This window comes from Acanthisitta chloris, unplaced genomic scaffold, assembly GCF_000695815.1.
Source record: "Acanthisitta chloris isolate BGI_N310 unplaced genomic scaffold, ASM69581v1 scaffold20891, whole genome shotgun sequence".
Lineage (NCBI taxonomy): Eukaryota > Metazoa > Chordata > Aves > Passeriformes > Acanthisittidae > Acanthisitta > Acanthisitta chloris.
Window position 1 is genome coordinate 21772 of NW_008655704.1, and position 14966 is coordinate 36737.

Consider the following 14966-nt stretch of genomic DNA (forward strand, 5'->3'; position numbering starts at 1 on the left):
AAAATGCTGTATTTTCCTGCAGTTTTTTGGAGAAAAAAAAAAGCCCACAAGTCTTTCATTAGTCAAGATGGAACTTTTTGATTTTCTGTGTTTAGAAGTGTTTTTATGCTTCATAGTAATCATAAAGATTCTGCATAGTTTTTAATAACCTTCAGATAGAAACACCTCCTTGAATGTACTAGATGACATTTACACATAAGAACACTACAGTCCCTTCCCTAAGAATTACACTGCAATTATTAGTTTCCAGGGTGACTTTGATTTGAGATATTTTTATAGTTTCTAAACTCACAATAAGGGTTAGATACTTTTCCTAACAGATTATTTGAGATTAAGTAAAAAGAGATATACTAATTTTACTTAGCATTGGCTCATTTCTAAAATGGTGAAAACCTTCCATTCAGTGAACACCAACAGTTCTGTGCATGTATAGAGTAATAGGCATCTTTAGCACTGTTTTAAAGCCATGAGCATTTAGTCTTATTCTTTCCAAACTCTCACAAGTCCTTCTGGAATTGTTTGCAGCTGGGAACATGCCAGATCTTGCAAAATTGCATGCAAGATCACCAGAAATAACTGGGCTCTGATGTTTTTCATTCCTTTTTCACCAGGATTTATATGACCAGCTATGTACCTGTTTCATACAAGGGAAAACTATAAAGTTTGCCAGGGAAAACAATGGTAAGAAAGACATTCATTGAGGGTCTTTTATGGCTTTTAAGTGTTGTGCTTAAGAAAATGTAAACAGATCTGTTCCTTTCTCCCCTCCACCCCCACCTCAACTCATTTGGAATCTAACAGCTGCTAATACTGGTTTGGATCTATTGGTATTTCAAGACCTTTTACTTGACTTTTATTAGACATGGATGTTTAGGAGTATATATAATATATAGTATAGTACCTTTACTATGAATTTATCCCATTGTAGTATCTATTAATGAACTAGGAGTCAGATGATGTGTTCTAGCATATGTATTTTACTTCAGCTGAATATCTGTATCTATTGCAAACATCTTGAGCAACTAAAGCATGTGCAGAGATATTCTTAGGGTCTTCTTGTAAGATAATCAATTTTAAGCCTCTTGCTGCACCTTGATTTTGGAGATGGTCCCATGGGTTAAGGAGCACTTTCCAGGTGCTGTGTGTAGCAGTGGGTCCCATTCTGCTGGGAACATCTGCTGAGATCAATGTAAATGTCAATAAAGAAAAGCAGACACAAAATGTCTGTGTGGATTAATAATAATAAAAACAACAATAATAATACTGATAGTAGAAAACTCAAGGACTTTTATAAATATTCAGGAGCTCCATCTGCTGGCACTGTTTGGTAGCTGTTTGCACCCATACTGAGTCCCCATAAAACTTCAATAGTTTAAAGTCTATTGTAAAACTTACCAAAGTTTCTTGTAATCTTACCTCTACTTTTAATTTTAGGAGCTACCTAAGCATTTGGGTAATTTTATGGCTGTTTCCAAGAACTTGTGTATCAGATCCTTCAAAACCCAATGTTTTATTGATACTGGCTGATGATCTTGGTATTGGAGATGTGGGTTGTTATGGCAATGATACTATAAGGTAAGAAATAAATTATCCCTTCCCGGTGAACTTCAATGAAAAAACACTAATGATACTTAGTATTAGAAAATTCTAATGGATTAGTTTGTCTAGATACACTTCTTTTCAAACTATGTCCAAAGTAAATGTTGTACAGTAAGCCCTGCTGGAGTCATAACTGTACAGGCATTCATGAGCAACTTTCTTGGACTTAGTACTTTGCAAATGTGTCTCTGCACTGTATTTGTCAGGCATGTGTATAATATATAAGTTTCCACAACTCCAGGGTTCAAATATGAAGGACTGAGATTAGAACATCAGTTAACAACTCTAGTAGGCTTGTTATGAAATGACAACTCAGCCTATGTGATATATTTATCCCTAGTGGAGTTATCAATCTGTATATAAATTGATTAACAGAATGATTGTAGATATATCCTGTCTCTGCTCTAGCCTGTTATAGTCCTGGATATTGTGTTGTACTGTATTTATTAACAGACTTTTTCACTGCTGCATGAGATTTTGATATGGGATAGGCCTGAAATACTTTCTCCTTTTTTTCTCCTTTTTTTTTAATTATTCATAAAAACACATGTATCCATGGATAATTAATTTCTAAGGAGTCAAGGTATCTCAAAAAATTGTAACAGAGCTTTTCTAGTTGTAGGTTAACAGATTTTAATGGATTTGATGGGGATGTTCTCAACAAAACCAGGAGGAGTAGGATACAGTGAGATTCTGTGTCATACATTTTTATCAGAGATGGGATTTTTCTCTTTAGGACCCCTAACATTGATGGCCTAGCAAAGGATGGAGTGAGACTTACTCAGCACATTGCTGCAGCTGCTGTCTGCACTCCAAGCAGAGCTGCTTTCCTGACTGGCAGATACCCTATCAGATCAGGTTGGGCCTCTCTCTAATGGTTTGCTGCAGTTTGTCTAGCCAGTGTTGATATTAAAAGTCCCCTTAAATAAACCATTTTAAAGACTAGTTAATCTTGGGATTTGGGGTGTCTATGAGATGGTCAAAAATAGAGATGACTAATGATTGATTTCTATGAGAAAATCCCCACATAAAGCACATTTAATGTGGCTACATGACAACACAGAAATGGATGAAAATTCAAACAGCATAAAGCAACTAGAGTCAGAAGCTTGAAGAATATTGTGTAAACTCAATGTCCAGTGGCATTAAGCTTATATTAAGTGTAATATTTTCAATATTCTGGCAAACCTTTGCACAGTGAAATGTATCAGACTGTGGAATAGTTCTCAACAATTATGTTTTAAAACATACTTACTTCAGCCATGTAAATTCATGACAGAAAACTTCAGCCACTGAATATTGTAGAAATAACCAGTGTATATTTTGACTTGCCCAAGCAGAACTTAAATCATGAACTGTACATTTCAGAGGCTTGTACCCAACTCTGTAAAGTCCTTTGCTCTATGTTAAACATTTTTTTAATTTTATTTTTTAACATTATATTTTGATAGAACTTTGATTGTAAAAGGTTGCCTAATGTCCAAGCATAGGCATTTTAGTGCCATTTGTAGACACTCCAGCATAGCTTAGGCTTCTGCATTGGACTAGCAGATAATGGCATGGGACTTAGAGGAGATATTGCTCTGGAGATCAATCAGAATATCCCAGGGCATATTAAAAGGCTTTATAAAAAGGCACTAGGCTTAGGCAACTGAGTCCATTTCATTAGGAAGCACAATCTGAAAAGACTGAAAATCTGAGATCTGGCTTGTTTTATTTTAAAGACTATTATTCCTCTCTAGGCATGGCATCCAGCACCCAAAGGCAGGTTCTCTTTTGGAATGGGTGTTCTGGGGGACTCCCACCAAATGAAACTACATTTGCCAGAATACTGCACCAGCAAGGTTATTCTACAGCACTTGTAGGTAAGAGGCATAGCAACTTGTCACCATTTCATTGCTTGTTATTCAAATTAAGCTGGTTCTGTAAAGACTTTGCCAAAGTGTCTCAGATTAGTTAAACTAGATTTTTGTATATACATAAGTTTCAAAATCATCAAGGTTTTTAGAATGCTATCCACAAGCCCCAGCATCAGTACAGCCTATCTGATAAATCCAAAATGAGAATGTATGGAATACATAGATACACACTGCAAATGGAAGTAAATTCAAAGGAAAGAATCTCATTTGCCCAGTACAGATTGCTTTAGGAAGTGCCATCAGAGAGAGACTGGTCTGTTAGAACAGAAAAATGTTGTATGCTAGTTGGTACCCAGACTTCACAGTGGTCTTAATTATACCAACTTCAGCAAGGCTTTTGACATTGTCTCTCACAACATCCTCCTAGACAAACTCAGGCAGTGTGGACTGGAAAAGTGGACAGTGAGATGGATTCAGAATGGGCTGAATGACAGATGCCAGAGGGTTGTAATCAGTGGCACAGGGTCTAGTTGGAGGCCTGTCACTAGTGGTGTCCCCAAAGTCAATACTGGGCCCAGTATTGTTTAACTTATTAATCAATAATGAAGATAATGAAGGGACTGGAGCATCTTTCATACAATGAAAGGCTGAGAGAGTTGGGCCTGTTCAGCCTGGAGAAGGGATGACTGAGAAGAGGACTTGACCAACATCTGCAAGTATCTGAAGGGAGAGTGTCAAGAGGATGGTGTCAGGCTCTTCTCAGTGATGCTAAGCAATAGGACAAGAGGCAACAGGCAGAATCTGATGCATAGAAAGTTTCACCTGAACACAAGGAAGAATTTCTTTACTGTGCGGATGACCAAGCACTGGAACCCAGAGAGGCTGTGGATTCTCCCTCACTGGACTAGATACAATCCTGTGCCAGGTGCTCTAGTATGACCCTGCTTGAGAAGAGAGGTTGGGCCAGAAAACTCACTGTTGTCTCTTCCAACCTTACCCATTCTGTCATTCTGTGATATCTGGTGGCTAGATTTTCTGATATTTAAGCATTCTGCTTATTGCCACAGTTATGACACTAGAATTCCCTTAATTTCTGCAAAAGGAAACTGTCAAAAAAAGCTGCAATAGCCCCAGTGACTTCAGTGGGTCTTGGATCAAAATGTGTCCAAAAAAAAGAAAATCCTCTTAACTGTTTGCTAATTTTGCCTGAACAGCAATTAAAGGCTGTGTCTTTCAAGCTCCTCTCATTTTTAAACTTCTTTTAATGTAGTCAAAGGTGTCATGTGCTTAATTGTAATTACTGTGATTTTCACACCTCTGCTCAGCTCTGCACACTGAGGTGTCATTTGGTTCCTAAACTGAAGCAAGTCTTACTGATCTGACTTCACACTCTGCTTACTGCTGTCTGATATAGCTTCTACTGTAAACTACATTCATATGCACAAGCACAGAGCTGGTCAGCAGTTCTCAGAAGTTATTTGTCTAGGTAATAGTCCCTCACTAGATACAATCCTGTGCCAGGTGCTCTAGTATGACCCTGCTTGAGAAGAGAGGTTGGGCCAGAAAACTCACTGTTGTCTCTTCCAACCTTACCCATTCTGTCATTCTGTGATATCTGGTGGCTAGATTTTCTGATATTTAAGCATTCTGCTTATTGCCACAGTTATGACACTAGAATTCCCTTAATTTCTGCAAAAGGACTAGATACAATCCTGTGCCAGGTGCTCTAGTATGACCCTGCTTGAGAAGAGAGGTTGGGCCAGAAAACTCACTGTTGTCTCTTCCAACCTTACCCATTCTGTCATTCTGTGATATCTGGTGGCTAGATTTTCTGATATTTAAGCATTCTGCTTATTGCCACAGTTATGACACTAGAATTCCCTTAATTTCTGCAAAAGGAAACTGTCAAAAAAAGCTGCAATAGCCCCAGTGACTTCAGTGGGTCTTGGATCAAAATGTGTCCAAAAAAAAGAAAATCCTCTTAACTGTTTGCTAATTTTGCCTGAACAGCAATTAAAGGCTGTGTCTTTCAAGCTCCTCTCATTTTTAAACTTCTTTTAATGTAGTCAAAGGTGTCATGTGCTTAATTGTAATTACTGTGATTTTCACACCTCTGCTCAGCTCTGCACACTGAGGTGTCATTTGGTTCCTAAACTGAAGCAAGTCTTACTGATCTGACTTCACACTCTGCTTACTGCTGTCTGATATAGCTTCTACTGTAAACTACATTCATATGCACAAGCACAGAGCTGGTCAGCAGTTCTCAGAAGTTATTTGTCTAGGTAATAGCCCCTAAGCTCATGGCTATAAGCTGTCTGTCTTTCAATGTCAGGATAATTACACTGCTCTGTAATATGACTTCATTAAGGTTCGTTATCAGTGTGTGACACATTCTGATATGTCCAGCTGTACTGGGTAATTGACCTATTTCTGCTACTCATTTTAGGATTAATATAGACACACAGAGCCAATATGTACACCTCCTTCCTGAAATTTGTTCCTGGACTGTGAAGGTCAGCTAGAACTTGTGTATAAACTGGTTCATATTTTTGCACTTAGCTGTTTCTTTTGGCACAAAGCTTTCTCCATTTTCTCCCCATCAGATCACCCTTAATACATGGTCAACTATTGCAACCCTATTTGTTCTTATTCAGGGAGGTGTTTGAACTGGCCATTGTTCTACATGGAATTCTAACAGATAGGTGAGGAAAAACAGCTGTTCTAGAGAGATAAAGCACCAATGCACTACTGCTCCCTGAGAGTGTCCCCATTCCACACCAGTTTCTCCTTTGGCTGCACCTTAACTGAGGAGTGCAGACAACCTCAGAAATACAGGCAGACACACTCAAGAGTCACAATGTCTGATTTAAGATCTTTGTTTTATATTTTCAGGGAAGTGGCATATGGGTGTGAACTGCAAAACACGCCATGATCACTGCCACCATCCTTTGAATCATGGATTTGATTATTTTTATGGCATGCCTTTTACCCTTGTGAACGAGTGTCAAGGCACAGATGACCCTGAACTGGCCAAGTCTTTGCAAGATGCATATTGGTTTTACACACAGATGATCATCCTTGCAGTGTTTACTCTTGTGATTGGAAAACTTGTCAATTTATTCTCAGTCAAATGGAAAATAATCATATTCTTCGCCATTTGTGGTCTCCTGTATTTCATCTCCTGGTTCTCCAGCTATGGTTTCACCAAGTATTGGAACTGTATCCTGATGAGAAACCATGATATCACTGAACAACCAATGGATCTAGAAAAAACTACTTCTAATATGCTGAAGGAGGCAATTGCATTCATTGAAAGGTAACCAGCAAAATTGCATTGCATTTTAAGGATTTTTAAAAACAGTGTGATTATTGTATCATACACCACTAGGTTAGGTAGCTGGTGTGCTGAACTCTCCATCCTGATGCTGGCCAGTAATTTGTTGTTTTCTGGCATCTCCCTATCTGTCAGCATCCAACTAATGTTCTTTGTCTTATACATCGCTTGTCAGTTCTTCACAAAAGGAAGATGATTTCTTTGGTGTTTGTTTTGTTCACCTGATCCAAATGGGTCCTGGCCAAGGACTGTGCTTTCTGCCAATAGGAAAGAAAAACAATCCTAGCCTGGTGAATGAACTGTCATAGAAAGTTAATATTTTCCAGGGGGATAGTGAGTTTTGGGTTGTTGGTTGGTTGGGGTTTTTTTGGGTGGGTGTGGGGTTTTTTTACCAAAGATATCCTTCATTTACTATAAGTAACCTCAGCTGGAATTGAACGAACCACTAAGCCCTTAAAAGTTTTCATGTGTATAAAAATATTCTTTGGACACATCATTGAAAAAGATTCTACTATTTCTGTCAGGGTTAAGGGGGTTGTATGTTTGTTTTGTAAAGGAAATTGGAGTTGAAATAAATCCTTTGTGTACACCTTTGGGCATAAGCTCAGGTTCCTAGGATACTCTACTTGGTGTGATGTTGATGACTCCCCTGTGGTGCAGTGTCATGTCTGCTTCTTCTGTGAGGATGCTTCAGACTCTTGGTGACATCCATGTTTAAGTTGAAGCAAGCAAGTCCTTTCTCCTTGCCTCTGAGAGTGTATTAGTCTTTTGGCTATGACATCTCCTAGTTGTTTATTTAATGTTCTACACATGTCTAATTTGGAACTGATAAAAGAAAAGGCCCATTATTGTTTTGGTCTTAATTACAGTATGAATATTTTTGAGGGGTGCTTTAATCTCTGTGTCTCAAAGCCTCAAAAGTGAAAAGATGCCAAAATAAGAAAAAAATTTGTTTAGAACACAACAATAATAATATTTATTGAGATAGGCACTGCAATGCCACTGTTATATTTTGGGTTGAGTGACAGTTTGCAGAGAAATGACTATTCTTTTCTTTTATTTCAGAAACAAGCATAGACCTTTTCTTCTCTTTGTTTCCCTTTTACATGTCCACACCCCTCTCATTACTACAGCAAAGTTTCAGGGAAGAAGCAGGCATGGGCTGTATGGAGATAATGTAGAGGAGATGGATTGGATGGTGGGTAAGTGTTGCTCTTGCAGAATCATAGAATCATAAAATCATAGAATATCTTGAGTTAGAAGGAGGCCACAAGGATCATAGAGTCTAACTCCTGGTCCTGCACAGACCCCAAGAATCACACCATGTGCCTGACAGCATTGTCCAAATGCTCCTTGAACTCTGGCAGGCTTGGCACTGTGACCACTTCCCTGGAAAAGCAGCTCTGGAGAGTCACATCTTGGGTGGCTGTTGGGGTTAAGCAGACGATTCACTCTGCAGAGGACATTGGCAACCCAGGGCAGCAACAGGAGTGAGAGCAGCAGCAGCAAGGGGAAAGACAAGAGATTTCCACAGGAGGGAGCTCTAAAGCAAGTTAATATAGATTTTTTTTTTTTAAAGCACCCAAAATGGGTCTAGGCTATGAGCCAGATCTCAAAACCCTGGTCAGGACATGAGCATCACATGGTGATGAAGAAAACTCTTCATCTGAATGTGGAAAAGAAATGCAAGGGGTGGTATCCTAACTCCCTTCTTGCATATATAAAAAATCAGTGAGCTTGCCTTGGATACACAGTTGGTTTCAGAGATTGCCATACCATTATCACACCTCTTTTTTTTTACTTTCTGAAGATGAAAGCTTAAACCTTCCTTGTAAAGATTTTTTTCTTTCCTTTTTTAATTGGCACGCTGGTGTGCTGAAGTGTTAAATGCAGTCAAATAATCAAATATGTCCTTAATCACGCTGTTAATCAAAAATTATGACATTTCTCCAACTCTGGTCTCAGAAGATGTAAGTGGTGCTGCTGCTGGATATTACATTGTACAGTGGTTATTTTTGTGTACCTATTAATTTTTATCAAAAAATAATTAACCAGAACTCCCTCCTAGCCAAAAGACCAAGTTAAAAAGATATGGATTTTCACTTAAGAAATTATGTGAAGTCAGTGAATACTCACTTAGATCTAAATCTAGGTTCTGAGTGCCAATCAGGTTAAATTCCTAATTGGTTTGCTTAGGTTAAAAAATGTAAAACTTACTTAGTTGTTCTTTTCTGCATCAATGGGAGGGAAGGGAACAGCAACTGTTTGTATATAATCAAAAATGAAAACCCTATTGCAAAAGTAATCACCTCCTGCCCAGGCCAAGATTCAATCCCTGAACCTTTCATTCCTCCAACAACCGTGTCTACAAAATTGTATTTTGAGAGGAACCTGATAGTTTCTTATAGGCAGGATGAAAAGTCCTGCAAGATCCAGTTGAACCAGAGGACTCTGCCATGCTCCTCTTTCAAATTTTTGACACCAGTCACCTTCAGGTCCAGGCTATGTAAGCAGAGCTGGATAACAGAAGTCCTATGATGTAAGAAATGTACCTTGTATAGCCAAAACAGGATGGTAGCTAACAAGGACAGAAGTCTCCATGGTTGGACAGTTAAGAGATTTGGAGTGTAATTCAGAACCAATATGCCTATGCTCAACCTAAACTCTTTTTGGGAGAAAGGTTTTAGGTAAGGCCAATAACTAGTTTGACCAAGGAGGCACAGGAAGTCTATAAAGGAGAAGAGATTGAACAAAAAGCTGACCACTGACTTATGCTTTTTCCTTGTGTGGTTCAGCTTTTGCTCCTGCTTGTATAGCTATGGAAGCTGTTCTGGGCAAATATATTCCATGCAGAAGGTAATGGGGACAACCAATCGCAGATAAATCATATTCTGTCTAAACATTTGATGACATCAGTATCAAAGATATTCCTTATGAAGTTAGGTTTGAATTACAGTCTGTGAAGCTTTAACCACTAATATCAGAAGATTTCGGATGATAGCATGCAGCCTGATCTCAAAGTCCCTGTTCAGCTCCTAGTGAGACACAGAAGTTTTCTATGGTTAGCAATCAAGGTAGCACTATTACTTAAGCTTTTCAAGATGTTTGAGGCTACACAAGACAATACTTGACCTAGAGTTTACAGCATTAAGCTTGACAGAGTATTCTGAGCAGCTTGAATAAAAAGATCACTCATTTAAATTATTTTCCAAATAGGTTTTATTTTTTATTTTCCTGTTTTTATAGACACCACAAACAAATTTTGTAAATAATCAGCAACTTTCTGTTGGGATCTTGTTGCTTCTGTAATGCAAGATTACTCTTTGCATTGCATGTAGTAGATCATAGCAGAACTCATTCAGGCACCTGGAAAGACTCAGTCTTCACTGAATTTTGAGGCAAGACCTAAAAAACTTCTGTCTCCTGATGTAATTATGATACTTGGTTTTGTTTGTAGGCAGGCTTCTGGATGCTATTGACAAAGAAGGCTTGAAGAATACCACATTCATTTATTTTGCATCTGATCATGGAGGATTCTTAGAGGCTCACAGAGGAAATGCTCAGTTAGGTGGATGGAATGGAATCTATAAAGGTAAAATTTTGGTAGTGTGCACATGCATAAGACTTCCTCTTAAAAAGAAAATGATAGAATAAAATACATGCAGACAGACTCTAATGACTTAACTGTATGCTGCGATTATAATTTTGGATTGTAGGGCTGGAACAAATTCAGGGCATCTTTCAGCCCCCAGTCAGGATCACTTTCACCAAAGCTACCCTGGCAGCTATGTTGTCTAACCTGTTCTTAAAGACCTTCCATGATTCCCCAGATAATCCATCTTTAATTGACTATGCTACTGGAGGTTATTTCTAGGTACCTACCTCAAATTTCCTTGCTGCAGTTTAAGCCAGATTATGCTCTATTGACCAATCTACAGAGAAGAGATTCTTCCTTTACTCCTCATCATGTATTTCAGTATTGTTATGTTCCCTCTTGTTTATCCTTTCTTTGACTCCAGTACACTTGAACTCCCCTGCTAGTTCCATGGTGTCTTTAAATACTGTAAGCATATTCTTTTATCCATAACACAAAGCACTACTTGAAAATCTTGTAGTGTCATAGAATATCTCAAGTTGGAAGGGACCCATAAGGCTTATCAAGTCCAACTCCATGCACCTTGCAGCACTGCCTAAATCTAAACCATATGACCAAGAGCATTGTCCAGATGCTCCTTGAATTCTGACAGGCTTAGTGCCATGGCAGCTTCCCTAGGGAGCCTGTTCCAGTGACTGATCATCCTCTCAGCAAAGAACCTATTCCTAATGTCCAACCTGAACTTGCCCTGACACAGATCCAGAACACACTCTTTGGAGTCTCACTTGAAACATCCTTTTGTTTTTCACAGTAGACAGAATCACAGAATGGGTAATTGTGAACTGTCTGCCAACCAAGCTTGCCCTGTATTAATTTCCCTTCCTCAGGCACCAAGTAGGGCTGCAACCTCTATTATATTGACTTGTCAGATTTTGCTTTTTATGAATTAACGGACTTTATTAACTATGAGGTTTCGGTTTTTTAGGGAGTGTGGAGAGTATTCTCAGTGTGACCTTCTATTTAAGTTCTTGGTCAGAATGACTTCTCAGGCATTGGAGGGTGGAATATTCCTCTTCTGCCAAAAATGCTGCTTAGTAGTGTGTTGTTCTATGTGCCATCCAAGAAAGGAGTATAAAATAAAGAAGTTAATAACACATGTTTTTCAAGAACAGAATCTCCTCTGTAGTCACTCTACTGTTCTCCAGGATTTAGTGCTTTTATTAAAGTTACATGAATATTCTAAGAGTTTTAAAACTTTTTATTATGCCTGCATAATAAACATCTGGTATCTTTTGTTCTTCTCTCTTTTTTGACACTTTTTTCCCCCCCTTCTCTAACAGGTGGAAAAGGAATGGGAGGCTGGGAAGGAGGAATCCGTGTCCCAGGAATAGTTAGATGGCCAGGAGTGTTGCCTGAGGGGAGAGTCATCGATGAACCCACAAGCCTCATGGACATTTACCCTACAGTAGTTGACCTGGCTGGAGGGGCAGTGCCTAAGGACAGGTACAGAAGTGGTTTCATAAACCATACTTGCTTTCCTTTTTAGATTTAGATAGAAGCTGATTGTCTGTGCCATGCATCCTAACAGCCACAGATCAAATTGCTTCTAAACCAGGCAACTCTCCAGCTTTCTTTGTGTGTTGCTTTTGCCATCTTGTCTGTGGAAGGGGAAATAGCAAAGGAATGAACTGTATGTTTTACCAAGGGTCATTTAGCTAACTCAGCTTTCTAATCACTGAAAGGCAACCTGGTTGATTTGGGACACTAAGATGACTGCAAAGAAACCTAAAAAACCCCAAAACAAAACCCACAACCAAAGCCACCCCTTTTACTTTTTTTTTTAAATGAAAAATCCAGACTTTCACAAAGTAGGTTGGTGCTGTTAGAATACTAGGACCAGAAGTCTAAGCAGCCCAGTTATTCATGAGTAGGGAAGGTAGAGCAAATGGATCATGGCCTGCATTTGGCTGCCAGTGCCAGAGAATTAGCTTCCTCAGTAGTAAACAGCCTGCAGCATCTATGTTAGACTCCTCTAAAGAACACAAGAAAGCATGGGTAGCTAAGTCATTTCAGCAAAAGCATAAACTTACTGGTGGTGTGTAAGTAAACCGTTAGTCAATTCAGTAAGTCTCTTTTTGCATATTTTTTTTTTTGTTTCAACAAAGCCTGGAGCTCGCAGAGCTGTCAATTACTTCAGTGGTTTCAGGTAGCAAAATTAAAACCAGTGAACCTGAACCATTCCTTCACTGTGGTTATCGCTCACTTCCAGGAAAATGACAGCAACGGTTACTTACCTCCCCAGGCAGGATGTGTCAGCTAGCAGTAACTGCAAAAACTGCTATTAACTGCTAATCACTGGTCTCCACCCATTCATACATTTGAAAACCTCAGGGCTCACTACAAACAGTAACTTGGTTTAGAAAATCCTAATGCCAGGTACATGGAAAGCAAGTCCAGCTCATGCTCCAGCTGCAGATTGAAATCATTAAGCAGTCTGATGACTCTTGTTTTCTCCATCAGGGTGATCGATGGGCACACCTTGCTGCCCCTGCTGCAGGGGACAGTCCAGCACTCTGGGCACGAGTTCATGTTTCACTACTGCGGTGCGTTTCTGCATGCAGTGCGGTGGCACCAGAAGGACAGTGAGTATAAACATCCCCTTCCTACATATCAGAGATGATGGTATGACCTCTAGCTTCCCACAGAGTATCATGTAAAAATACAAACACACATATATATGTATATATGGGGTAAGTTTATAGACTCAAACTCTCAGTTCTGCAAGATGCAGAATGGCCTTATTGTAAGCTGTCCTGCCGTACCTGAGGTGAAAGGGTTTGCTTCGCAGGTAGCATAGCTTCAAGAATGTCCCTGTCATTGCACTATCAGTTTTGCTGCAAGAACCTCAGCTTTAGTGTAAGACTGAAGTAAAAGGAACTGTACTTATAAGGTGTTTATCTTAAGCAGTAGTTGGTTTCAGTGGCCCTACCTTACTTGTTTCATCTTTCTTCAGCTGCAGCATCAGGCAAGCTGACTGCAGCTGCAATGCTTTCCTGAGCTTTCAACAAACACACAATCGTTGCTGATGTCACCCTTCATTATCATGTAAAAGAGAACAGGCCAGTGACTGAGAGCTGTGTCCTTAATCCTGCTCAGAATGGAGGATGGCATTTGTGTCACCACAGGTGCTTGGATCTGAGCTGCTTGGTTTCTAGTCACCGAAGAGATGCAGATGTTTACAGGATATGATTCACCTCCATCTGATTAGGATATCTGGGGCAGTTCAGTCATATCTGATTCTCTCCACAGACTGAAAAGGGAGCTGAGACTGACCGTATGAGATTTAAAAAAAATCACCCATGTAATAACTTAGAGTTAGTTGTGTTGAATTGCACCTTCTTTGGCTGGATGATGAGACAGTAAATGATGACATGAGAGTAAGCAAACAAATTCACGGGGATACTGTACTTAGGTTTTTTCATTCGGCATCGCTGGAGAAATGCAGATGCCGATGGACTAGGCATCTCCCCATCCTTTAGAAACTTGAATGAGCCCCTTTAATATTTGTTCTACTTCCTCTACCTGTGAAGTAAGAGAAGTCTTCCAGAATTCTTGTGAGTCTGCTGTTGGATAACAGTTGCAAAGGCCAGGGCATTCCACCACCAGCATTCAGCTGCCATGTGACAAGGAGCTGGCTATTCAAAAGGCAAGTTATCTGCTGGCCACTGGGAGAGACAACCTCAGGCAGCCCAAGAGGAAATCCTTCTTATGTCACAATATTAACTGGGTGATCTTTGTCATACCCATTTACATGTCCTCTATGATACCTTCTGATAGAATGACAGTATCAAATATAGGTAGTAGTAAGCCAAGAATCTACTTCCTCAGTGAACACTTGAACACTACAAAACTTACTTGTACTTGCAAATGATCCCAAATCTCTGTTTGCTTAGATACAAGGGGAACACACATGAGAGTATTGGGATAATAGCTGAGAATTTTGATGTCTTTTTGTTGGCATGAATTAATACACACCAGATCTGTAACACCAAACTTTTAGACATTCTGCCAGTTTAACCTTGAGGTTAGTGCCCTCATTATCACACCAGGTTTGACCAAAGAATGGTCCCTGGGCAGGAAGTCACTGAGCCTAATCAACAGGAAACATGTAGGAAAGGGAATAAGGATTAAATGTGAGGGCATGATGCCAGGTGCTGCAATGGAATTTTATTGTTAGGTTCTTGACCCCCATAGATAAATCTGGGTACTTCTTTCAAGGGAAAATGTGCAAGCTATACAAGCCATATAGTACTTGAGGAGCTAATGCCTTCAGGGTGAGATCCAGGGAACTTGCACACTGCTTAAGGAGCCACAGGCATGTGGGCCTGGTCTCAGTTTGGGGGAATGTCTTGCTGTGTCCCCTAAGCTGGAGGTTTGGATGGTTTAATACCATCATGTCTGGGAAATGCAGGGAACCCACTGAGGGAAGGACACTCTCAGTGCTCAACTCCAGCTTCAACCCCATTTGCTTGACAAAGAGAAGGCTTCAGGATGACCTGTTAGGGTTTGGTAGGAGCTC

At 39.6% G+C, this 14966-nt stretch overlaps 1 protein-coding gene across 1 annotated transcript; it reads left to right on the top strand.

The window, feature by feature from the left end:
• Positions 1-628: 628 nt before the first annotated feature.
• Positions 629-13602, top strand: LOC103811092 (arylsulfatase D-like). Its single transcript, XM_009084040.1, has 10 exons — positions 629-681; positions 1435-1575; positions 2336-2457; positions 3342-3464; positions 6351-6774; positions 7858-7994; positions 10250-10384; positions 11728-11890; positions 12908-13032; positions 13538-13602. The coding sequence occupies exons 1-10, from the start codon at positions 629-631 to the stop codon at positions 13600-13602; spliced, it is 1488 nt and encodes a 495-aa protein (XP_009082288.1).
• Positions 13603-14966: the final 1364 nt, after the last annotated feature.